The sequence below is a fragment of the Blennius ocellaris genome (genome assembly GCF_963422515.1).
Source record: "Blennius ocellaris genome assembly, chromosome: 5".
NCBI lineage: Eukaryota > Metazoa > Chordata > Actinopteri > Blenniiformes > Blenniidae > Blennius > Blennius ocellaris.
In genome coordinates this window covers 7,684,779-7,711,028 of record NC_137654.1, presented here as the reverse complement: position 1 = coordinate 7,711,028, position 26,250 = coordinate 7,684,779, and the positions used below count along the sequence as shown (strand labels likewise).

The 26,250-nt window shown below is 43.4% G+C and overlaps 1 protein-coding gene across 2 annotated transcripts; it reads right to left on the bottom strand.

Moving 5' to 3' along the window:
- Positions 1 to 12,862: 12,862 nt before the first annotated feature.
- On the bottom strand, positions 12,863 to 21,133 carry LOC308130028 (SRSF protein kinase 3). 2 transcript variants are annotated; one of them, XM_080496203.1, is made up of 12 exons: positions 20,865 to 21,133; positions 20,093 to 20,196; positions 18,704 to 18,812; positions 17,881 to 17,968; positions 17,699 to 17,786; positions 17,412 to 17,518; positions 17,135 to 17,285; positions 16,848 to 16,924; positions 15,196 to 15,303; positions 14,321 to 14,390; positions 14,142 to 14,234; positions 12,863 to 14,056 (listed from the first exon to the last, which is right to left on the bottom strand). In XM_080496203.1, the coding sequence occupies exons 1-12, from the start codon at positions 20,912 to 20,914 to the stop codon at positions 13,860 to 13,862; spliced, it is 1,242 nt and encodes a 413-aa protein (XP_080352329.1). In that variant the 5' UTR covers positions 20,915 to 21,133; the 3' UTR covers positions 12,863 to 13,859. The 2 variants fall into 2 exon arrangements, with proteins under 2 accessions (XP_080352329.1, XP_080352330.1); XM_080496204.1 differs by having other exon boundaries at positions 14,175 to 14,234.
- Between the last annotated feature and the right edge of the window lie 5,117 nt (positions 21,134 to 26,250).

Genomic DNA, 26,250 nt, shown 5'->3' with positions numbered 1-26,250 from the left:
ACAGACCCTTGGCCTACATCCTTCAACCATCCTAGGGTAGAATAGCTGGGCCCTCATTCAAGAAGTTTCTTTTCTCGCGAACCTTGAAGTTACTGTGCAACCATTAAAAAAGAAGAAAAAAAAGAAAAAGATACTGTTGAAACAGACCTCATTCATGTCGTCGAGCAACACCTGTGTTATTGCTTTTGAAATGTCCATGGTAAAGGAAATGGGGATCGAAGCATCTCTTATAGTGTGCATCTCATTTGGGAATACTTTCATGGGCCCAGGACGTACGTTTCAGCGAAGCTACATGAAGGGAAATACAAACAGCCCTGAGGCCGCAGTGGTCATGTCAAGGCTTCCAAGCATCATTCCCTGTGTGATCATCGGCCCGGCCTCCTCCCGGGTACCACTCCGCTCCTGAGGACTTGATGATGAACTGAAAAAATACCTTAACGAAAAGGAACTGACAATACCTTAACCCTGATGAGCACATATTTGTACCACTCCAGGTGCCTCTAAGAACTCTTGATTTAATTCAGATGTGGTGCAGAACCAGCAAAACAAGTAGTGGCACTGTAGTTTTTTTCTACTGAAGACTACGGACTGAGCTCTGAAGCGAGATGAGTTTCACGACAGACTCGAGGTAAATTCAGTTTCAAGTCAGCGAATTTAAATAATTAAGGCTCGTTTACCCCCGCAGTTATTTACCTTCCTTTCGGAAACACATTTTGATATCGAGAGCCGAAAGAAGGACTCATTTTCGTTTGTTTTTGCACTGCGATTGAACTGTAAAGCTGAATTCACCTCAGTCTTGAATTACAAGATCATCTAATAACGTGAAAAACAGTGAAAAGCTAATAAAAGAGTCGATGAGAATCTTGAGCCGCAAACGAAAGAGTTTGCGGACTATGTAAATGTCATTGACATGTCAATGATTCATCATCTTTTTATCATGCAATATCATGTATAAAGACATATTGTTGGGGGTGGGACGGGTCGGGGGAAAGGATTAATACTGTCCAGTGACTTATGTTATGATAATAGTTGACTTTCTGTTAACTCCTGAAATGCAGATGTTGCCAAAATACCATCAACCATCATGTGTTGCCATGAAAGAAAAAAAAAAGAGAAAACAATCAGTTTTGGTTTGTATTACAAAAGAAGAACGATATACTGATATTTGTCAAGCATTTCTGAAGAAATCTTTGTTTTATGTGTTAACTACAGACTCTTTCCTTTCTGTTTCCTTTCTATGTTTTTTGGTACAACGTGTGAGGATTGTTCGGTCACACCAGACTCAACATCTCAAATTCAGTTTGACTCATTAATGGTTGACTGCTTGTTGAAGATCTCAACTCCCAAAAATGTACAAAAAAAGTCTGTTTATAGAAGTGGCTTGGTGGCAGAGAGGTGGACCGACTCTGAAGGAGGCTCGTTGCTTTTCTTAAATTCTGATGACATGCCAACTTTGATTTGAAAATGATAGTGTCTAATTAATTCATATTTGTGAATAGTATTCTGTTTCACCATGATGACAATTTCTGTTCTTAAAACACATTTTGAGAAGGTCGAATAAAGATATTTTACATTGAAAATCATCGTGTCGACGGAATCTTTTAACTTTTAACTCATTCTCCATCCTTGTGGTGCAAATGAAAATGCTCTTCACTATGGTTACCTCTTTAAAGATCCCATATTATGTCAAATTCACTTTCTAATGATATTTTCTAATGTGTCCACATCGCCTGTGTATGAGGCCCCAGAAGTCTGTCATCTCCCTCACTTGCTTGCTCCACTTTTTAACGAACGTGTGCGATTTACAGATTTTAGATTTTCCCTTCATGACATCAAGTGGGGAAATAACGACACTCCCTCTGGTAGTGGAGCTCAGCCTTGTTGATAGACTGAATACATTTAGTATAATATGAAAACCGTAACAGCTCCCCATACAGTAAGCGGCAGCTACTTGGTAGTAACTTTAACGACACTTACGACCAAACTGTCTATATTTAACCTAACCTATAACCTATATTCTATTGTTCCACAACAATTGGAAGTTCAACGCGGTATAATAAACTGCAGTCCAAACACTTAAGTGGGGCGGGTGTGATAGTTGCAGACTATACATAAAGAGTGATTTTATATCAGCCTTGAAGGATTTCAGTAATTGGTACGAGTGCTAACATTAAAACCTGGGGCCTTCAACCATATATTATTACTTGGTGCAGAGCTGCATGAGTTCACTTAGCTGGGGGAAGATGCTCTATTTTCAGGATGCTTTATGCTTTATGATAGGTCGGAGCGACTAAACGACTGAGATAAACTCCAAACATGGAGACAACAGCGAAAGTGTGATACAAAAGATTGGCTAACATTTAATTTTAATTGAAATCTGCTAATGCACAAGAAGTAGTGTGGATACATGTTAATCCTTTTCCCTGTCAACAGGAGTTTAGTGTGATAGTGACAGACCACAAGCCAAAATCTTACAATATAGCATTCTTGAGGCAGGTTGGATCTTCTGAGGAGCTGAAATTTGTTGACTATGGAGTGAATCCATAACATGTTCATAAGCACTGGAACCCCCTTCCTTCACCGTTCTTCTGCTCACCTTGAACCTCAGCAGCTCATCTTGACCATATTAAAATTCGTACATTCATTGAGTTCCTGTCATATGATTGGCTGTTTGGCCAGTGAGTGTGTATAAAAAAAAAAGTATGCTAAAGCTAACAGCTGACCTCGCGAGCAGGACACTGTATTTGCTACGGCATCAATATTTGCATGTTGGGAGTCGGTTCCCGGCGTGCCAGCATTTCATGTGGTATTTACGACACTCCACACACGCGGCCCTGAGGCCAGGATCCAACACCGTGCCGAGCGTTGTCGCTGATGCGGAGCTATTTATGTAATTAACAGCCCCGCCAGAGCGCCCGGTTCTGCTGTAGCGTTGAGGGTGACTCACACAAACCAAAAATATCCCCGCCACACAGATGCGCACTAAGAGGGTGGTACAGCCTGGGACCGGAGAATCCACATCCTGTCACACTAAGTACCTGCAATTCATCAGCACCTTCCCCCCTCTGTGTGGTCTGCCCTTAGCAGCCGCCGCCGTCGTGCCGCTGCTATTATTTATTCACTTCTGTGTTAATGCCTCTATTTTGTGACATGCAATGAGACTGAGCTGGTTCCACTACGGTACAACGTTCTACAGTCATGGTGTTTCGCTTCCGGGGAGGCTCAGAGCTTAAATGTTAAATATTGCTGGTCTCAAGGTTGTGACTTTATTTGCAAAAATGTGGAAGCTGATTTACGAAGTGAGGATTGTGTCTGACAGGTGCACAACAACACACACCATCCATTTATTGCGTTTGCCTTCAATAATAGGAAATATCAAGTGATTTACCTTGAGTTGTTCATGATGGTGTCTGTTGTTTTTAACGTGTTCAGCAGAGATGCCGCCATTATTATCACAAGAAGCATTTCATCAGCTGGCTCGATGGCTTGATATTTTCTGTGTCAAACTTTTGTTTTGAAAGGTTCCATATTCTACAGTTTTTCAACAATTTCACATCGGTGTCAGACGTCACACAACATTGTATAAAGTGCATTTCCCCAAGTCCAGTCTTTAATTTAGAAGTGTCATCTGGTCTGTACGTCGTGCATAAAATCCAATAAAATTACTATTAAACCCTATGAAAGGCACTAAACAAAAGTGGGAAAACACAAACAGACACCCGTCACTTAATCATGTATTCTGATCCCTTATAAAACATACTGCACATCAAATGGGACTTTCTGTGTTGAGTGTGGTGCCGTGAGTCTGTCTGTTCGGCGCTAAAGTCGCTGTGACCGGAGGCCTGGGTGCCTGTGTGGTCTTTTTGTGCACAGATCTCTGACTGTGCGAGCCGCCTGTGGACCCACCACACTCCACCACGTCCAGTCCACAGCACACCTCCCACGGTCGGGCTCACACCGACCTCACGGCCCTCGACCTACCACACCGTGTGAGAGAACCGCCGCCAGTATCATCAAACTGTACGTCCAGCTCAGGCTGGCAACAAGCACCGACAGGATTTATTTCTTATTCTTTCTTTTTTTTTTTTTTTTCCCCTTGTCCTCTGTGCGTCCAACCAGGATCCGGATCAAAGACGGTGGAGGTTTCGGAGGAAGTGTGTGAATCACAGGCCGTCGATTAGGTGAAAAACCACAAGTCCAAGCAGGTCATGCGCTGTGAGATCCTGTAATTCAAGACGGAAGGGAATTATTTTGACAAGTCATTCAGAGATCACTGCCAGAAGAGAGTTACGTAACTCCTGACTCAGCCAGACAATTTTAAAAGTATGAAAGTAAAAGTACGAGTCCCGGCCTTCTGACTGATGTATTATTCAAGAAGATTTGACTATTGTGGCGGCTGAAGTTGGTGCCAAGTGGACTACTCTGTGTGCTGTTTTATAAACAGGAACAGCAGATAAAACAATTAGATGAAAATGGTCAAAAAAGGAGGAAAAAGTGAACTCTCGTTGATGTTTTTCCTTCATTTTTGGGTTATTTATTCACGAAAACAAAATCAAACTGTGATAATAATAATAAAGATGCTTGAACCAAAAAATGTGAGAAGCCACAGATTTAATGAAACATTATATTTTTTATCAAAGCTTGCTTAGTTAGTTGTTACATTGGAATTCCAGTCATTTTTTATTTATTTGTTTGTCTGTTTATTTGTTTGTAGCAGGTGTATTAACCCCCCTCGGCAGCAGCCACACAGAGCGGCGCTCGGTGAGGAGCTGCGGGGGGCCGAGGGTCTTGCTCAGTGCATGTTTATGAGGATTACTATTCCCACATCACATCATCGGCGGGGTAAAAGTCACCTGCCTCACGACGGTGTAAACCCACCTCACATTGCCCATTAGTGGGTGAACAATCTGACGCTTAGTAGATTCAGCTGCACAAGGAAGACCCGACATTGAAGGGTCAACAAGTATGAACGCTTGGAGGAATGCAAATTTAGCAAACTGCTCATAGGTGACTCTTTCCAATGATACTGAACAAACTTGGGATGTGGACGTTGATAACAATATCATTTTGTACTGGTTCTGTGTTTCCACTGAACATTACTACAAATAGGGACACACAGTGATAACGTCGGTATCTGCCAGTAGACACTTACAAAAATTAAACATCAGCATGACGTTAGCAGGGAGCACACTCAGTCATCAGGGTTAAAGAAAAGAGAGACGCCGTCACATGATGTGTCTGGAATGTGTTCAATGTGAGTTTTTTTTGTCTCACATGGAATCTAAAAAGATGCCTTCTTTCAACCGCAGAGCGCAGCGTCTATGTACACACTGAACAGTTTATCAGTCAAGCTTCAATCATGTTTACCATGAAGCATCGCTGGTGTGTGAGCCCAGAAACACACGTAGGATGTAGTAAGAGTCGGAGTTACGTGCTGCACCTGAATGCATCGTCTCAGGGTCTCACTGCTCCAGGGGTACATCCGAAAAGTCCCTCCTATCTTCTTATCTATCGACTTTTCCTTAACTCCGGACGTGTTTTGTGATAAGGACTGCCTGAATTCTCAATAAGAAAAGAAAAGAAGGCTCGTTGCTTCCTTTAGAGTCTCCTTGAGCCGAGGAACCACTGATACCACCTTTTGAAAAAGGAGATGAGCTCATGCTGCCCCACAATTCCTTGTGGCAACAACATTTAAAGGGACCCGCTCATCCGAGGGTTTATGGAAACTAATGATGTCGGAATACGGATCATATAAGTTTATGTCAGTGGTTAGAAGTACAGGGGAAAGTGGTAGAAATGTGCTTTTTATAGTTCATTCACAGAAAATTGTAGTGCTTTCCTCCACCATGGCAAACGTCACTAACTTGCACCCCCACTCCTTTAGGAAGCCTCCTAACACCTTTCCTTAACTCCTTTAGGAAGCCTCCTAACACCTTTCCTTAACTCCTTTAGGAAGCCTCCTAACACCTTTCCTTAACCCCATGACATCATCCAGGGATTAAGGTAAAGGCCATAGATATGGAGAAAGGAGGGACAATTGGGACGGACCCCTGGAGTTCAAAGCAAACCAACATGGCGGCTCAGTCACAAACTTTCTCTCCTGTTACAGGAACACTTCCAGTCGAGGTATTTCTGAAAATATTTGAGGAGACAAATAAGCTGTGCAGTTGCTGAATCTGTCCTCATTTTGTTTCTCCTCCTGATGGTTTAGACATTTTACAAAACTTTTGTAATGTGTTGGACTTCCACTCCTCGCGCCTTATTGGCTTAAAGTTGGTACGAAGTTCGAAATGCATCGGACTACTCCCAGCATGCACTGTGCTTTTTTTCCACAAAGACAATAAATGGGAAGTGGGAATGGATGGAAGGACCCTGTGGACACATGGTTGTGACTCGTCATTGAGTCCAGATTATATCAGAGGTTGGAAAATGTAGTTTTAAAAATATCATCTCATCAATCTTGGAACAAACCCAATATCGTGCATAACTAATTGAAGGTTTTAGCTGAAGATTGTCACTATCATGCAGGCAATAAAGTCAAATATTAAAATAATTACATGATTTCCATTAAAAACAAACACTTTAGTAGAGATTTGTTCTTGCAAGCAGCAGTGCTCTTTCTCTTTCCTATTATGTGTTTTTTCAATCATATGTGTGTGTCTGATGTCACACCAGCAGAAGAAGTATGTTGAGGTTGTTCTTGGTCATTTGTCTTTTATAGTATTGACTCCTGCCCTGTTTCCAGCACTTATGAAAGAACAACGCTGCCAATCGTTTAAAAAGTTGTATTTTTAAGTAGATAATTGGGAATTCTTTTTGTGAATTAATTTGACTTTTCGCTCTTGAGCAACATTATTTCACTGTGAATTTGCAGAAAATGAATGCACAGCGCATGAAAACACCAGAGCATATTCAACATTTCAACGTTGAGAAGGGACACAAATGTCTGCAGTCAAACAAATAATAGAAGCGCTGAGAATAATCCGGTTAACTTCATGACTCCTGATGAAAGTCACGCCACATCCGTTCCCACAAGGCTTTTATTGGAAACCACAAAGAAGCGCCTCCCACGCTGTGGACGACACAGTCCATAAGAGAGCCAGGGTCCTCGGTGGCGCCGTGTCTTTTACTTGCCTGCCGAAAATGATTGAATAGATCATTTTCTATTTTGTGTGCGACTGTATCCTGTGAAGGGCCGGGGCGTCTCTGGAGAACAACGTTGTTATTAGCTGGTCTGAACAAACCATACGTGACATTAAAATGTTCCCGGCAACAGTTTGTGAGCTCAAAACTGTTGAATAGTGAGAGGAAAAACTGTGGGTACTGACCTGTGTTTGGGTAGAGACACTGAAACACGTTTATTTTTAACAAATTTGAAGTTACTAAACGTTGAACTGTGCCTTCTGTGGAGCGTTCAACTTCAGACCATCGACCAGCCCGACTCCCGCCAGTCTCTTAAACATTTGGTGGATTGATTCCAGGTTTTCTGTGTGGAGCTTGAACGTTCCACCTGGACGTTCCTGGGTTTTCTTTGGGTACTTGAATCCACCCATAGCCCATTCCTGACCTTGAAATTCCTCATTGATGTGAATGTGTGTGGTTGTACTTGTATCTCTGTGTTTCCCCTGTGATGGACTGGAACTCAACTTTCTGTCGTGGTCTGGCTTTGGGACCTACTTTATCTTCTGAGGATCCTGACGAGAAGAGATAAATGAGAAAAAAGAACTGCACAAGTCTGTAGTGGAAATGAACTTCTGCTCCGACGTCAATCCAGACCTGAGGGTCTTTCATGGAGAAGTTCGTACGCTCGCACTGTCCTGCCGAGGTTTTCTCTTGATGAAGACGTTTTCCTCAAAACACGAGTCTGAGGCTGCCTGGTGGCCATGACCTGCATGAATGTTGGCTCTCCTGAGTGAACCGTCACTCCGTCTGCTGGGATCACGAAGATGCAATCAACAACATTTGGGGGTTAAAAAAAAAAAAAAAGCTTGACTAAATGGGTTGATTTAGTGTAAAACCACTTTTAAAACTGTAGTGAGTGTGAAGAGGTTTCAGTTCAACCTTGTGTGCTGAGAGTTACATCAGCCAAATACATTACGTGTTCTGACATTATTTATTTCAAATGATTTTTACCGGCACTTATGTTCTGTGTCTCAATTTTAAACTCGTTTATGTTTTGCCACCTACGACTTTTGGCCATCGCAGCTGACAGATAAAAATCATTAGAGAATCGCGGTTATATCTTTGGTCTCAGCTCTAAATCGGTGGTCCTGCGTCGCAGTGTGAGGCAGGTTCAATGACGGCCATTATTGTCGTGTGGTGACCAAAAACAGCGATTAAATTCAGACGTTGTCAGAAGTTTTTGGTGATTCTGCTGCTGGGACCTCCATCAACTAAACAATAGAAATGTAATGTGATCGCCGCGACACTGGAGTTAAACCCAAATAGATGCTTTGTGGCTGTATGTATGTGAGTATGTGAGATATAAAGAAAAACTTTTTGGGGATTCCTCTCCAAATGCATAAATGCCACAAGGGCTCCGTTTCATTAGTTTCTTCTTCGAGAAGCGATAGCACACGCTTGTGATGTTTTGTTCTTGCGTAATCACGTGGCCTCACATCGGAGGTTGCGATTCCCTTATAAGGCTGTGAACTTATATTAAAGCTGCATAGTGTGTACTGGGCATGAGTCATGTGTTTAATAAATCCATCGGTCCTGTTTCGTCTCCATATGCAGACTTCAATACGAGCTCCCCTGGAATCATCTCTGCCTCACGCTCAAGGACATCTTGTACCCGTCTCCGAGGCGCGAGCAACTTTTACAACTTTTAGCAAAACGCCAACATTTGACGCCTGAGGAATGAGACTGAGGCAGCTCTTCTGGTATAAACACAGTTCTCAGGATTGCGGTCAGTCACATCTTCAGCCAAATGGCACATGTTTACAGTGGGACCACCTGTAAAACAAACCAAGAAAACCTGCTAAAGTCAGCTGGCCGAGCCGCCGCGCGGCTCCCCGACTGGTCCTGGGCGACCGGAGGGTCGATGCGTGTTGGCTTTCTCCTCGCACTGCCCCTCGGCCACCTCAAGTTCCTCCCAGTCCCTTGATTACCAGTTTGTTTTCTTTTTGCCGCAGCGCGATGTGTCATCTGGTTATTGGCCTCAGGGTGTCAGGAAGGAAGGCACTGACCACAAGCCGTCCTGCGGTCACTCTCACATCCAGAGCTATCGGCCTCTGAGCGTGTGTGTGTGTGTGTGTGTGTGTGTGTGTGTGTGTGTGTGTGTGTGTGTGCGTGTGTGTTCTATAGGCCCTTTTCTTGACGTGAGAAGTTCAACTCTTCCTGCTCTCAATGTTTGAGGCATTTTCTCCAGATGTGGGACAGAACGTGACCCACCTCTTTGGCAATATCACAGTCTTTACTTTATGCTATGTGAAGGGCAGCATATGTAAACCGTTAAGAGCAGGATGTGTTCTGTGCAAGCCGTGATACTGCCGTCATTTCCTGAATAGATGCAGTTGTTTTTCACATTTAGATGAGCCAGTATCACCTTTGAAAACTCTGCAGTGTTGTCCGTGCATTTTTCTTTTTTTTTTTTAATGTTTCAGAATCTCCTCCTGTGATCATTTGGACCTTCACACAAGGGGCAACATCAGCACAAACACAGCTTTTTCTCTCACTTCCATGCTGTCAGCAGTCTTAAAAATAGGTTGAGCCTCAATAGTCAGCATCTGTGCGCACCAGGAGGAGGGAAATAAATGACAAAATGTCGTAGATGGTAAACCGGCGGACAAAAAGAGTCCAGCTGTTTAGAGGCCACTGCAAATCCAACCGAGCGTCCATCCTTCCTCCCACGTAGCCTTAACACGTCCACTGATGGCCAAAGGTAATATTTAGAAACGCATGGTTACTCAGCCAAGCTCCAAACAGACCTCCCTCCCTGAAACAAAGGTTAGACGCTGACGAGAAACCAAAAAAATGCAGAGTTCTTTTTTTTTTTCTACAAAATCTGAGGCCATAAATATGAGGCGAGTCTTCCAGGCCCTCACACAAAGACTTCTCTGGATTGTACCGGACAATCGCACCTGATTTGTTTTGTCGGTAGAACAGGGCTTAAGGAGTTTTTCTTTCCACAATGGCACATCGTAAAGGCAACGCTCATGGATGCTCCATATCAATGATGTTCGCTTTCTCCCTGTCCCTGGTTCTTCTGCTGAGCTGCGGAAGCTCAGAAGCCTCAGTTTACCACAAAAAAGGTGAGAACTCTTTTATAGCTCAATGATAGTTTATCTACACAAAGAGTGGGCAGGTCACCTTCATGCTTGTACCACATAGGGATCCTGTGGAGGCCTGGGCCTGCTATACACTCAATATGATTGTTTCTTTAACTAAAAATTGTTTCTGATAAGCGACTGTTCAGGAAAGCGTTATAATTCTTGTATCAAGCTCTCCAGTTTTCACTTATTGATGCCTTGTGGGCAAGTCCAGGGAAACCAAATGGTCTCATGGAGCCTGAACTATACCGAGGTCTGCTTTATACCGTTGTCTCTTACTGCTTGGTCCTGCTCTCCGCCTCCAGAGTTAGCACAACACACATTAATCACCACTCACACTGAGGTGTAGCGGACTGGTGAACCAAGCCCAACCGGCTCAGCCCGAACCTTCCGTCCTCTACGTCATTGACCTTGCGTTCGGTCCCCGTGGGGCTCTTCACCACACATCACCGTGCCGTTATTGATCTGAAGGTGACAGACGGATCCCACGAGAATTTCTGTGCAGGAAGCGGAGGGGGAACACAATATGGACGCTCGATTTAGCCATTAATTCTCCTGACCTCTGAGCCGGGCGCTGTGGCGAGGACAAACATTTATAGCCTTCGTAGGGTTTGACCGTTCCTCAAAAAGTAAATTTCTACCAGGTGAGGAAGGTCGTACTGCACTGTCAATGCACATTTGTTACTGTGGCGCTTCTGTCTTCCACAGGCATCTGTTCATACAAAGACAAGCTCTACAAACCAGGCGAGTCTTTCAGAAGAGGCTGCGACAAGTGCTTCTGCCATGACTTCGGCTTCTACTGCTTTGCGTGAGTAGATTAATTCAACATGGAACGCATTTACTTCAATCGGTTCATCACCTGATAATGTCACCTTCCGATCTTATTGGGTTTTAGATTTTGACACCATAATCTGGTTGCCTACATCTGCTCTGATTCCTACATAAAAGCTTTTCTCGCCCTCAACAGGCCGATGAAGCCCACCGCATGGCCCAAGAAGTGTCGTCGGCTGAGGACTGAGTGCGGCTATGCGGTCGTCTATAAAGAAAACCCACTGGTGGCGTGTCGGGCTTACAGCTGGATCGGCTGATCGACCTGGACAGCTCACTTCAAGTTGTTGGAAATAATCACACAAAGGTTTTGAAAAGCACCTTGGTGTTCGCAGTGCTGTGGGTTTCATTGACGACAAGTCAAATTCAATTTGATGCTCTGAGTCTACAAACTACAGAAATTAACATCTTCAGGTTGAAGCCTCCTTCATATTGTGTTCGACAATGTTTCATGCATCAATATATGTTGCAATATCTCCGTTGTTCAAATTGGAGATTTCATCCTTTTCTGTTATGAGGCTGAACAGATTCTGGTGGTGTTCCACTTATACCAGTGTCTCATTATGTCTGAGACCATGTAGTAAACCTGCAGGTATAGAACTGTACAGGTGTGGAATGTATTTTTATTAAAATATTCTGTGTAAAATGTACAAACTGGATTGGTAACAGCATCAGTCTGGACAATGGTTCTACTTACACTGACAAGAATAGATCTTTAAGTTCAAAATAATGAAGCAGGTTTTATTGCGAAGCTATTTACTCATTGTTGAATATTGCCAGTCAATCTGACTGATCAGTTCCGTTGATTTGCTGTAAAATGCCACCTTGGCTTTGGTTTCTTGAATGCTACTCTTGAAGGCTCTTGAACCTTCATTAAGACTTCCAGCTTCGTTACACTGCTTTTGTAATATTTATATTGTATGATGCCATCAGTTGGTGGAATTACTTTCTGTCATGACATTTCTTTTGCTGATGAATAAAAAAAACCAAAACATAATAAATTAGCCCAGTAAGATCTGAAAATGCTGTGTATGAGCATAAGTGGTCATTTGGAGTTAATTTTCTGTTTGATGAAACTTGGCTTTAAATGAAACATGAGATTTTTTAACAGAACTAATGGAGAAATCTTTTTTAGGACCACAGAGAAATAAGATTCTGAAGAGTGGTAACCCTGTAAAGAATGACTTGGAGGCGATTGTGGTCGCCGACTTGGATTGTAAAAGAATTCGAACTGGATTAACCCGACACGTAAACATAGGTTTCAGACTTTGCACTATGTGGCAAAACACAATAATTAAACCAATAGTTGTTTAATTTATCTAAGTTATTTTAATGTTAACAGATCTGAGTAGCTGGGAGGGTTGAAACAAGGATCTTCTTATTAGGATTTGAGTGAGTGAGAGAGAGAGAGAGAGAGAGAGAGAGAGAGAGAGAGAGAGAGAGAGAGAGAGAGAGAGAGAGAGAGAGAGAGAGAGAGAGAGAGAGAGATTAAAAATAGCCACAATGACTCCATAATGTTCAGACCAGGATCTGGACACACATTCTGTTAAAATGCTCAGAAATATCTGCAAATGTAAGTAAATATGAGTCTGGCTTTTATGCCACAGGTTTGTTTTGTTTTGGGCGTTTTTAAAGGCTTGTGAGACTATAAATAAAATACATCGGACTTCATTTTCATGGCTTTTGCTTTGTCTTTATTCTTCAAAGCTGCATAGTAAAAAACAAAAACAAACTAGAAGACAGACTTTGCTTTAAAACATCAATAAAGTATTCAATATCTGCTATAATGCTCCAATTTTAATGTTATTTAAAAGCTGCACTTATTTGACACTTTATGTATTTTTTCCATCATGTCGATAGCATAGCATGCTAACTTCTGTGATCTGGAGAAACAAAATGCTCATTGACATTGGGATTTGTTCTGGGAAGCTGAGGTGTGTGTTTACCTTTGGTTAGATTAAAAATTTATGTTTTAATGACTCAGGCTAAGCTGAGTTTAGTTTTGAAGGAATTATGGTTTTACGAAGGCTGCCAGTCTTACTATCCGCTACAACTACCGCTACAGCTACAGCAACCACTACAGCTATCGCTACTGCTACAGCTACAGCTATTAGGTTATTGAGAAGTACAACAGTGTGAAATATGCCGCTAGTCCTCAGGAGTTTAATCAAATCTGCAAACTGAATATCAGCCTTATTCATGGAAGATGGTTTTGAAGGTCCGACAAAGAAAAAAAAAAGTCTCAAACAGAAACTTCTAGTGCAACAAGAAAAGGCTCCACTAGTGATTAGCTGAGTCCCCGTTTCAAGTGAAATTGTTCAATTGTTGACGGCGGCTCTCAATTCTAAAACTACCAAGTCCCAGGAGAATATGGACTGAGAGCCATTGATGCATTGTTGTTATTGTCCGTCTACTGAGTACGTGTAGAGGAGGACTATTTACTAACACCGTGGTGCATGTTCCTTGTGCATTTTCCTGCATCTACAAAGGATCCAAAGTTGGAGTGTTTCCCAAAAAATAGCTTTCACAGAGACGGAGCGTTTTTGAAAAATTTCTACCTCAACAGCTGTTTTAAAAAGTGACAATACCTGTGGCTCCGAGCACCGCTGTCATGTAAACAGAACCCAAAACACAATGAAAGTTTTCCATTTTCACTTGAAAACACTGTCGCAAATTGAGCCTCAGTCTCTATTTGATGCCGAATGTGATTCCAACCTATGATGGGGGTGAGTGAGGCCTCGCTGCTGCGAGCGTCTGGCTTCACAGAGGTTCACACTCAATCAGCCATGGGTGGCGTAGGCACTGCGCCGCCGTCGCCCTCCTCTCCGGCTGATATTCCAGCATGTGAAGAAGAAAATCGGAGAATCCAGATGCGTCCTCCAACAGGAAGTGGTATTTCTCCAGCAGCACGTCGTAGAGGCTCCACGGCTTCAGTGGGCCGACACGGAGCAGATCGCCTGCGTAAAGAGCAGTATGAGGGTGGGGAAAAAAATTAAACGACAGGCCGCCACAAGTCACTGAAAGGAGAAGCTTCAAATGTACCTCTGCGGCTGAAGTACTCGGCAGAGAATTTACCAGACAAGGCCACTGCTGGTGGGATTTTACCGAGCAGCTCCATGATCTGGGCGATGTGATCTGAAGAATACGGAGACATTGACATTCGGCCATGGAACAGAGATAAAGCATGCAGCCACAATTTAAGTGCCACACAGAGAACAAACCTTCCTCCAGAGATACGGATTCGCTGGATTTGGGTTCAAACAGCGAGTCTCCGGTGAGCAACTCGAAGGCCTGGCGGAGAAAAGGAGGCCATTTAAATGTTTGCATTTGAAGGTAACTACAAGTCATGATACGTCTTTCTATGTTTTTAAGAATCCTGTCAGCTGCTGTATGGGAAGCACCCATGTTGGGATGGGCGACGATTTGGGTGAAGGCAGGTCATGTTATTAAACACACTGGGTTTAAATGTCATGTGACATTTTACAGACCAACCATCAGCACAAGATTTGGACAGTTTCAGTTGTTTAAAACTTCAGAAAGATGAATTTCTCCACTCACATCTTGGGTCCTTTACGTACGTTTGTCAAGTCAAGAAATCTTCCCTTGGGTGAATGAAGAAACTCTCCTATATGGCAGGACTCTCAGTACAAGCAGGCAATTTTGACACAATGAATAATTGAAAAATGAAGCTTTTTTTTTTAAGGAGGATTTAGCATTGAAATGTGATTTCAAGACGTTTCACACTTTGTTCTGCAAAGAGTCTTTCAATAATTCATTTTTGGTTTTTTTTTACTAACAGACTGAAAAAGAAAACCTTTCAATTAAAAACTTGAAGCTCAATATCTCTGCATCTATATCTATAAATAAAACCACTCAAGAACTTTGAAAATTGGACACATAATCCTCCCGTGAGGCTCTTTCCTCAATAATATTTTCCTGTCTGTAAATATGTAAATGACTGTGTTATAAGGCAAATAAAAATAACGTCAAACTAAAGAAACTCAAGGTCATTGAAATGTATTTAAGTACTGTAGAACATGTTCAAAGAAGTACCCTGACATTGATTCCTGACATTTTGGGTTTGAAGTCTTCTCACCATGCAGGCGACGCTCCAGATGTCGGCAGGCGGACCGTACTCAGAACCCAGCAGGGCCTCCAGGGAGCGATACTGACGGGTCTGGATCTCCTCACAGAAGTGTTTGTACTGCCGTTAACACAGACACAGCCGACCGCAAATGGAAGGGGGAAAAAAAGTGTATTCAGTCATTTCTCTTGTTATGATTATTAGAAAATTTCTGCAAAGTTTATGATGTTTGTGTCTTCAGTCTGACTTTTCTCACTAGTTTGATCACATTGCACCAACAAAAAAATAAAAAAACAAACATCTTTTGAAGGTTTTGCAAATGAGGGTTGCGCAATATCTCGGAAATGTATAATTGTCGCGATATAAACAAGTGCAATACACTTACATGTGGTGTGTGACGTTGCATATGTGTACAGAGAAATCATGGTGGAAAAGAGCAGTGCCATGAAAAAGAGCACTGCTAATCGAACGAATGCAAAACAATCCTTTTCCTCTCATGAACTTGCAGATTCTGCAAACATATTGGTATTTTGCTACACATAGACAAGTGCATTTAAAGTATCCCTCCGCCACACTGCCATTTTGAAAACCCAATGACAACAAGAAGGCTGGCGAAAAGAGATGGACACACAGGAAACAACCTCGTGCAGGAACAATGAGGTGTAGACATTTCTTTGTCTGGTGGCCGACCAGACGATTCAGCTAGATGGAGATAGACGGAGATAGACGGAGATAGACGGAGATAGACGGAGCTAGACGGAGATAGACGGAGATAGACGGAGATAGACGGAGATAGACGGAGATAGAAGGAGATAGAAGGAGCTAGACGGAGATAGAAGGAGCTAGATGAGATAGACGGAGATAGACGGAGATAGACGGAGATAGAAGGAGCTAGACGGAGATAGACGGAGACAGACGGAGATAGACGGAGATACACGGAGATAGACGGAGATAGAAGGAGCTAGACGGAGATAGACGGAGATAGACGGAGATAGACGGAGCTAGACGGAGATAGACTGAGATAGACAGAGCGAGACGAAGCGACCTGCAGCGAGAAAGTGTCTGGAGCTGGTGGCCACAGATACCACCGGACAGTGAGGCAGTGTAGGGAAGAGCTGGGACGACTCCGCCCACACCGAGGTGGTATCATATTAGAATGGAAAAGCACCATTAGTTAGCCCTTTTAGCGAATCCTGCTCTGTTTTCTAGCAGCTCCAGAGCGTATCGACACACTGTGAGCTCGGCTAGCAGCTCGCCAACAGCAACAAAGTGAATATGCTTGATGCTTGTAAGGTACAATTCTGATATTTAACAAAAGTAATGATAATAAAGTGATTTGGATGGGAAAACAGTTTTTACTGAAACTAATCAAAGTTGTGTCTGAGATCATTCTTATACTATCAACGCTTTGAAATTTAGATCTAAATCTTGACAGTTTGTCCTTTGAGACTTGTTCCCCGGGGCTTAACACACTCTAGAACCGCCACTGGTCCCATGTGGACAAAACACCAGTTTGTACCTTCAACCTGACGTATCCACAACAACCGTCTTTCCAGTTGGTTCAGATGCCAGAAAACATTTGTTCCTATAATGATAGACTCTTCTTGTAGAGGGTGTACTGGACATTACAATGACCGTATTGAAAATGTAGAGCAGGTACTGACCACCCAGCAGGAACTGCCCAAGTCTGCGATCTTGACGGTAATTTCCTTCAGAGTGTCTGGATTCGACTGTTTCTCTTCTGAAACAAACAGAAAAACAAGCAGCATTCACACATTCTGTCCTAAAATCCTAAAACACATCACACCCTGAGTTCAGTGCCATGAATGTCCTCGTGTTCACACACCACTTTCAGCTTTTTCTCTCCTCAACACAACCTTACAGTGTCCATCTCACTGCTGAAAGACTCTCAATATGAATAAGGGATTAAACAGAAATGAAAAAGCAGTGCCTGTGGGTTTGGCTTGTGTGGACGACGAGGCGCTGCCCCCTGATGGTGCTCTGGTGGACTGCTCCTGCACACTCAGCAGGATGTTCTCCGGTTTGATGTCGGTGTGGATGATCTTACACTGACTGTGCAGGTAGTCCAGACCCTGGAGAACCTTAGCAGGAGAACAGGTTTCCCACATGTTGTGTCATGTCAAAGAGATTGTGTGTGTCATCTTTAAAACACGACATAATGTTTTGTTTTTTGTTTTTTTCTATTCACTTAAAGCCATTTGCTTTACCTGAGTGAGTATTTGTTTGACCCACGGCTGCAGCAGTCCTGGATTCCCGAAACACAGCTGCCAGCTCCTCAGGTCCGGACCGAGCAGCTCCAGCACCAGGCACGTGTCTGACCGCTCAGACGTTAAGGTCAAACTCACTGCGGAGACACCCTGAACGCCCCCCAGACGTCTGACACCTCCCACACTGTGTGGCTGAAGCCCTGAAGTCTAACTTCCAACACCATCACACCTCCGCCAGTCAAGTTTAGAAAGTCCGTCCGAGAAACCAGAGACCTGGAGGAGGATACGGACCCCGTTGACCCCGGCGATTTTGAATTCATCCAGCAGCTGAACGATTCTCAGGCTGGAGGGGTGACGACCCCCCGGACCGCTGGCCTGGTGGCAGAGAGTTGGATAAGAAGAGGTGAGGCCCGTTGACCGTTGAGTGTAAGAAAGAATCTTTCATTGTTTCTGGAGGAGCTTCACTGACGCATCGTAGGAGGGTCAGTTCGTCCTGACCGGCCTGAGAGAAACCTTCACCGCTTTTCAGCACCTTCACAGCGACACGACGACCAAGCCTACACACACACACACACACACACACACACACACACACACACACACACACACACACACACACACACACACACACACACACACACACACACACACACACACACACACAATTTGGCCCTTTGGAGTTCAGTGTTAAGTTGAATGGATTCTAAAGTTGCTGAAGGAGTTTAGAGTGAGTCAATTGTTCGTCAGGAGGAAGAAGTACCACTGAGCAACCGTGGTCCAAATCACGCCTCGAAGACGTCCTCTCTATGTATAGTTCCAGAAGACGTCTTCAGGGAAGCCAGAATAAAAGTTTTTTGTACGTCTTTCCTGGACATTGCGTGGACGTCCTATCTGGACGTCATAAGAACGTCCAAACAGGACCTCTGGGTGACGTGACGCAATGAAAAAAAAAAGAAATAGATTGTGACTGTGCCTGGATTTAAGCCCAAACCTCTTTTTTGACAGGTAAGACTCCTATCCAACGACACACTCTAGATTACATTGGTTCATACAATCATTTTGTAAGCATGTCAAGCTTAAAAACCTATTGTATGAATCAATGTTATTTTTAAAGTCATCATTTATAGGTGACATGCTTACATAATCACTGTCAGAATTAAAATGATCAGGTGTGTGCTGTCATTTGGACCACGAGACCACAGGGAGTCATTTTTTTTTTATTTACTGTGCTTGAATATAACATTTGACTCCGTGCGCCATTTCAAGCCCATATGGTGGTTTAATGGACCAACCTGAGGTCAGTGCAGAGCCAGACAGTTGAGAAATAACCCGAGCCAAGCTTAGACTCCACCTGGTATCGTCGGTTGAAGGTGTCGCCTATCTCCACAGGATGGTACCCACCTTGAGAGATTAAAAAGACGAAGTTATATTAATTAAATTGCAGGCACAGGGGGATTTCATTTGGCTTCAATGACCTGATGTCTTTCTGACTGGATACTTGAAATGTTTGCATCACACGGAGCGGATTTTTTTCTCTCCTCGCACTTAAAGAGCTTAAAAAGAGGGCTAAACGTGGCACAAATGCTATTTCTGGCATTACAACTTCCTCTGAGCTGCAACATGTCTGTTGGTGAGTAATACGTCCAGAGCTGCCAGCGGGACACAGGGAGATGACGCTGCCTCAGCCTGTATCTCTTCCAGCCACACACACACACACACACACACACACACACACACACACACACACACACACACACACACACACACACACACACACACACACACACACACACACACACACACACACACACACACACACACACACACACACACACACACACACACACACTTCTTGGACATCGTCTGAGATCTCCAAATTGAATCTCTGTTTCTATTAAAACTGAACATGATCTATGCTGGTGTGTGATTTATCGCCGTGTCAGCCGTCTGCGGTCGGTGTCACAGAGGAGGAGATCCAGGAGATTCATGCACAGCTGGCAGGACAGGAAGAGACGCCAAGGTCAAGTGAGAGGATGCTGCAGGTTTAAGTGATAAGCGTGAACACACACTTTTAACGGGACGCCATTGTGAAGGGATGTTTGTATTTACAGGAAGGAAGAATTCTTGGGCTTTTGGAGTCACATTTTGCATACTGCTCAAAGAAAAGTGTTGGTTTAGTCCAGCCTGGCTATTTTCTCGGCGAGAAGCATGAGGGAGTAGAAGCCAGTGTCGGATAATGTGGAGTGGAAGCCATTACACCCAGGACAGGTTGCCCATCCATCACTAGACCAACAGAGATACATAAATCGTTGTTTAGACAAGCTGAGCCACTTAAAGATCAACCATGCATGTTCACTCGGAATTTTCTTTAACCTGCATTGTCTGTTGTAAATGTCCTGCAGGTTGGGTAGGGAGGGTCTGGAACCTCTTCAATATTGTCAGTGTTTGTTGCAACAGGGAGAAACTTTCATGACGGATTCCCTCCAGGACCAGGATGTGACAACCCCCCCCCCCCCCCCCCCCCCCCCCCCCGGTTTAAATTGTTCCATCCTCACAATTAGTTCCTCGTGATCTTTTGAGTCTTGGAGCTCAGTTTGTCATTTCCAGCTGGACTCTATAGGAAGCATAAAGGACTGCTGTGGTCTCAGAAGGTTGTGAGAGGACAAACGAGACAATCCTACCATAACAGTAATCTCTGGGGTCGTCAGCGTCATGGCTGGCTTTGGGATCGGGCTGCTCGTGGCATCCCAGGACTTCTAAACTATTAGATGAGCCACCTTCATTCCTGCAAACAGCAACACACAGGCGTGTAAAATGAATTGTAGTGTGTGTGTGTGTGTGTGTGTGTGTGTGTGTGTGTGTGTGTGTGTGTGTGTGTGTGTGTGTGTGTGTGTGTGTGTGTGTGTGTGTGTGTGTGTGTGTGTGTGTGTGTGTGTGTGTGTGTGTGTGTGTGTGTGTTGCTGGGGGTTCCACCAGAGTGGGACTACTTTTAAAGTTTCCCACCAGCTCAGCTTGCCGTGGAAACTTGTCGCAGAGCCAAATGGGAAGTGGCACCATTTCTGACTCAGCAGTAAATTATTTTGCAGCCCGTCGGTGCAACTGGATAACGTCTCCCGGGACGGCGGCTGCATGATTCTGGGTCACGTCATATCTGCAAATAATGTTCACAGCTCTGCTTTGGACAGATGCACCGCCGCGTTTGACGCTTAAGGAGATTTTAAGAGACTGACGGTGATTGAAGGTTTCTACCGAACTTGAAAAAGACATTTTGATGCAGGAAACTTTACAAAAGAAATGTTCTGATTACGAGGCCTGTGATGCCTATGGTGATGAGTTTGTGTTCCAACGACGAAAAAAAACCCAAAACAATAATGCAAGAAACAAACAACGTGCTCAAGTCACGTCCGGTCTGTCAGTAAGACATGGACGGATCATTTAAAATCAAATACTCACTTTTGCTGGCGTTGAGTCTTTGTGTATGTGGAGCGAGGACTCCGCTGCATGATGTGCTCCGGGTGCAGACGCAGACACAAAGTGAGCGCACCTTTAAGGCGGCGCGGCGGCGAAAGAGTTTGGAAGACGGTTCTGAATGTGGGCAAGGTTTCAAGACGGGGGAAGCTGGCAGCGGTCGGCAGGTCTAAACCTGGAAATCCCCAGCGGACCTCCTCGTCTGCTTGTCCTTCTCCGGCCCGGAGCTTCCTCCGATTCTCAGAATTCCTCGAGCGCCTCTCTTTTTTTATTGGAGAGCCACAACAGAGAGCAGAGGGCCCGGCGAGATTAGAGGAGTGTCTCGTGAAGCCAAACAGACGGAGGGAGGCGACGGAGCGACAGCTGTTGAAAACTCCAGCCCAAAAAGGGGCGTTCGACCTTTTGGCTGCTCAGATCACAGATTGCTAAACCAGGCTGAAGAACGTGATCCTCGACCTCCAACGCCGTATTGAGTATCATAACATACGAGTGGTAGTCCAACCTGTCCGGAGGAAGAGACGGAGCAGAGGACAAACGACTCTTCAGATCTGATGTCCTTCGTTTCAAGAAAAGGTGAATTATTGAGGCTCAAGCTCATTCATTCTATATTCCAACCCTCATCATGCCTCCTGGACATGTTTGAAAACACCTGAGAGCCTGACGCTCTGCTGCCTCCTGCCAACACCAGACTGTTAACACCTTACCCCCCCCCCCCCCCCCCCAACATGGCACAGGGCTCCGGGGGGCTCCGGGGTAATAAAGCACATCACAGACAGGCAGCGTGAGACGGGACTGTGTGTTGAAGGGAAGGGAAAGAGAAGTGAGTGAGTGAGAGGAGGTATGGAAGGGCCTCTTGACCTCACGTGAATAACTGCTGCAGAGTCACACCTCCTGAAATACCTGCACTGTGAGATACTGCGGCTCTGGAGGTGTCTCACCACGCTTCACTGGACGTCACTGTCAAGAAGACTCAGACAACAGAAGTGAGGCTCTTCAGCTCCACGGAGCTCTCACTCTATATGGGCTTTCATCTTTAGCTCATTTGCACACTGATATGTGTATATATATATATATATATTTTTTTTTTTTTTTTTAAAGGGTCAAATCTCTGAGGTAGTGACAGCTAAAGAACGCAAACAAGAAGAGGCAGGAGAAATTAAATTAAAGAAAAAATTGAAAAAGGAAAAATAGAAAAAAGGATGGGAAAATGACAGTAAAGAAAAAATTGGAAAAAAGAAGAATAAATATAAAACAAAAATAAAACAAAAAAGAGAGAAAGGAGGAAAAAAGAGAAAAAAATGGGGGAAAAACAGGAAAAATTACAATAAATAAAAAAGGGAAAAAAGATAAAAACATGTAAAGGGAAAGGGAAAATAGAAAAAGGAGGATAAAAGAGAAAAGGAAAAAGAGAAAAAGGAAAATGATAGGCAAAAGGAGAAAAACACCAAAAAGACAACAAAAAGCAAAAAAGATCAAATGTATCATAGAGCTAAAGCTGTTGTCACCATTGGAAACTATAAAGCAGCTAAATCGCTAAAGACTAAAGAGGCTAACATCATCAAGATGTATAAAATAATTAAAGCAGGAAAACCCATGAACAAAACAACCTTTAAAAATGGGCACAACAGCTAAAAATGCCATAAAATATATCTAAATTGTCCCTGTGATACTTTATTAATGCAGCCTATTTCTGTATGTGTGTCATGTTGTAAAATTACTTCATGTCATTTCTTTACTCCAGATCATCTACATGTTTGTCGTGAATGGTGAAAACGACTCGTTTGGTCATAAAGGTTGGAGATTCCACAGCTTCAACAGATTCTAGCTAGTGTTGAAATAGTTCAGAGAGAAAATCACAAAAAACAAACAAAAAAACCATCCTGAGATTCCAACTGAGCTGATGCAGATCTGGAAGGAGAAATCCTCTGCTGCCCTCCAGCCCAGATCACCACACAACCACAAACACCCACTTCTTGAAGACTTGAGACACTTTCCAGGTTCAGAATGTGACACGTGAAGCAGAATAAAGCCACCGAGAGCTCAAACCAACTAGCAGTATTCACCAGAGAGAAGAAACGGACAAGACAGGATCAAAAAATATCAAATGAAAAAGACAGAAACTAATCAGCCTCCTTGATTCAGAGTGAGAGTTGCAGCTTTTCATTCTCTTCTTTCTTCCATTTCATTCGTCTGTTTCCAGAGATTCTGAGTCACGCTGGTCCTGGGAAGCCGCTACGCTTTTACTTCCTTTCATAAGAGCCACTTTAAAACGCTTCCCAAAGTGTGTGTGTGTGTGTGTGTGTGTGTGTGTGTGTGTGTGTGTGTGTGTGTGTGTGTGTGTGTGTGTGTGTGTGTGTGTGTGTGTGTGTGTGTGTGTGTGTGTGCCAGGATCTAGCTCACTGTGCTAGCAGGTGATAAATATCAGAAATAAGCATGAGGACGCAGGTTTCATCATCAATTACCCACAATTCCGAGGAGGAAGCTCATGAACCATGTAAAATTCACAAACTGCACAGAATTTCTTTGACGTTAAAACATGTGAACCTGCATTCACCCGCCGTGACGCCGCCGCCATTGATTGACGACTCCGGCCATCGTAAACACACACTTGGATGTTGAGCTGAGAGTTTGGCTGCTGCTGGTGGCGGTTGGTCTCCTCTGCAGGGGCTGCTGGGTAATCTCAGCCCACTGGGACGCCGCCAGCGCCCTGCGACAGGTGATCACACTCCCAGATTTACAATACCCCGAGGGAGGGGGGGAGAGAGGGAGGGAGGGAGAGAGGGAGGGAGGGACGGAAGAGGGAGGGAGGGAGGTCTAAATATGGAGGCCGGAGTCTGGCGCGCTGATGGAAAGCCGTTAACGTGTTGAGTTGCGATCGAGCGCCAATCAGTTGACAGGAAAGCCGTTTAAACGTGGAACCACAGTCTTCCTCAGTTGGACTCCGACGCTGGAAATGTTCAACTGAACTTAAAGGAGCAGTGATGATCCACAACAAGGGTCTGCAACCGTTTCCATTTCTCTCTTCCCACCAAAATAAAAGCGTCTTGAGCCACTGAACACGTTTAATCATCAAATAATAAGGGAGGGAGAGATAAAGAGGGGCGGAGCTGGAGAAGCATGTCGTCCTCTGGAACAGCAAAATATTAAATATTATTATAGATGACTGAGGGCTTCTTTTTTTTAATAGTTTTTCTTATTGTTGTGATTTTAGTAATATATATTTATTGATTTACAGTATAAATATTTTCCCTTCTCGTTATTATTGCTACGTGATTGTTTGTCTTTGTTAAAAAAAAAGTTGGAAATAAAGACAAACCATAAAAGATCACACAGCTTATAAAGTTAAATGTAGTTAATATAAATTAAATGCAGTTTTGTTCAATGTATATTTATGATATTTCATGACAATTTAGAAAAAAACTAATTCCGTTTGAGCTTTTTTAGCCACTTTTATCCAATTATTAGCTTTTTATTTATTAATTTTTTTAGCATATCCTCCTCCTAACACTTTCCCTCCTGGTTTTTAGCAATTTTAGCTCGTTTAGTATTTTCGGCCAGCGAGTCTGAGAATAAGCCCGGTATTCAGATAAAGTAAAAAAAACCCACTAAGGGTCCCTGAGCCTGACCTTTGACCCCCCCCTCCCCCTCCCATCACCTCCAGGGAGCACTACCGTCCTGGAAATAAAGGGTTTCATAACATATGATTAGTTTAATTTAATTTGCAGCAACATTACATCTCATCAACTCTCATGTTCTCCAGTTCAAATTGATCTCCAACAACCTGTTTGGAAGCTTTTCTTGTTCACGTCTTCAAACCAACCAGGGAGCTGCTGACTTTTTGTTACTTACAGATTTTACTCTTCTATTTAATATCTTTTAATTTATTATTTCATTCCAGAACGATGCTGGATTAGCTACTAAACCTCTAATAAAGCAAATGTGGGAGCTGTGAGTAACATATTCTGATTTATATGCCTTTATATTACCTTTTAAGCACCAGGCTGGTTCGTTAGCAACAGCTGATCCCACGTTGTTTGTTTATTGTGAGGTATTTTTATTTATTTTTTGTTCATGTCTGCGAAGTTGTGCTGATAGAGACTGTAGATCAAATGCAGGCTTTGCAGAGTCTGAGGTGTGTGTCTGGACTTGATAACTGTGAGGAGATCTTTTTATTTATTTCCAGGACTAAATGGAGGTTCAGGATTTTCTCCTGTCTGCTAATAATTATGATCATTAGTAGAGGATCATTCAATTATCTGATCTTACATGGTTGGATAAGGTCAGAGTCACTCAGACTGGTCTGAATAGTCATTTATTAGCTGTTAAAACAGCAGATTTCTTTGTAAAGAAAAGATTCAGTGCAGCTGATGAACATATTCAGACACACAATGTGTTTCACTAACATTCTGAAACGTCCTGCTGCAGCAGCAGAGTCACGACTTGTTCAGGAGAAACTGCGTTTCTCCATAACTTAGCAACAGATAGGATGTAAACAATGGCACATGGCACAAGGAGAGGAAGCACTTCCTCTTCTTCCCAATATGGGCATGTGGGCGGAGCCAGTCTAGCTCCTGAATCCCAGCAGGTTCTGAATGAGGCTCAATGATCAAATATTCAAGTGGATGGAAATCAAGGACAAGCTGGATTTGGGGGCAAAAAGCTTCAAATACAATGTTTGTGGGCCGATAAGAACCACGTGGACGCGCTGAAGAGTTGCGTCATATGTCCCCACAATGAGTCGACACAGCCGTCAACATCTGGATCACTTTATTGCGTCACATTACGTCGTTGTTAAGTTCATCCTAGCAGTTAGTTGGCGGAGGCTAAAGTCAGGACCATCTACAGTACAAACACCAGAACGGAGCTTCGCAAACACAGATGAGCCACAAACGACACTCCTGTGCTGCAGACGATCACAATAAACTCCTTTTCTTTTTTCTTCTTAATGTACATGATAATCGCCTCAAACGTTACAAAACCCATCATTCCTACGTCTTTTTAAAAAAAGAGTCAAATCAACAGACTGATTGTGAATTAGATTTTCAATGATGGAGATAAAACACCAAGAAGTAATTTAAAAAAAAGACATAAAAAAAAAAAAAGAAAGGAAAAAAAGACGTGAACTGGAGGAAAACAAAGTTTTTTTGTTTTTTTAATAGGTCTGGAAGAAACAACAACTTAAGCGACAAAATAAATAAACAAATAAATTAAATTGAACAAACATCTAATAAAAGACTTTGACGAGTGGCATCGCACAGCAACAGGCACCGCAGTTTAAAAACAAGGTTTCCCAGTCAAAGGGCCGGTGGGGAAGATTTGGCTCGACGGAGAAGCTGCAGTTTGAGCGAAGCCGCTATTTTCATCTGGAGGA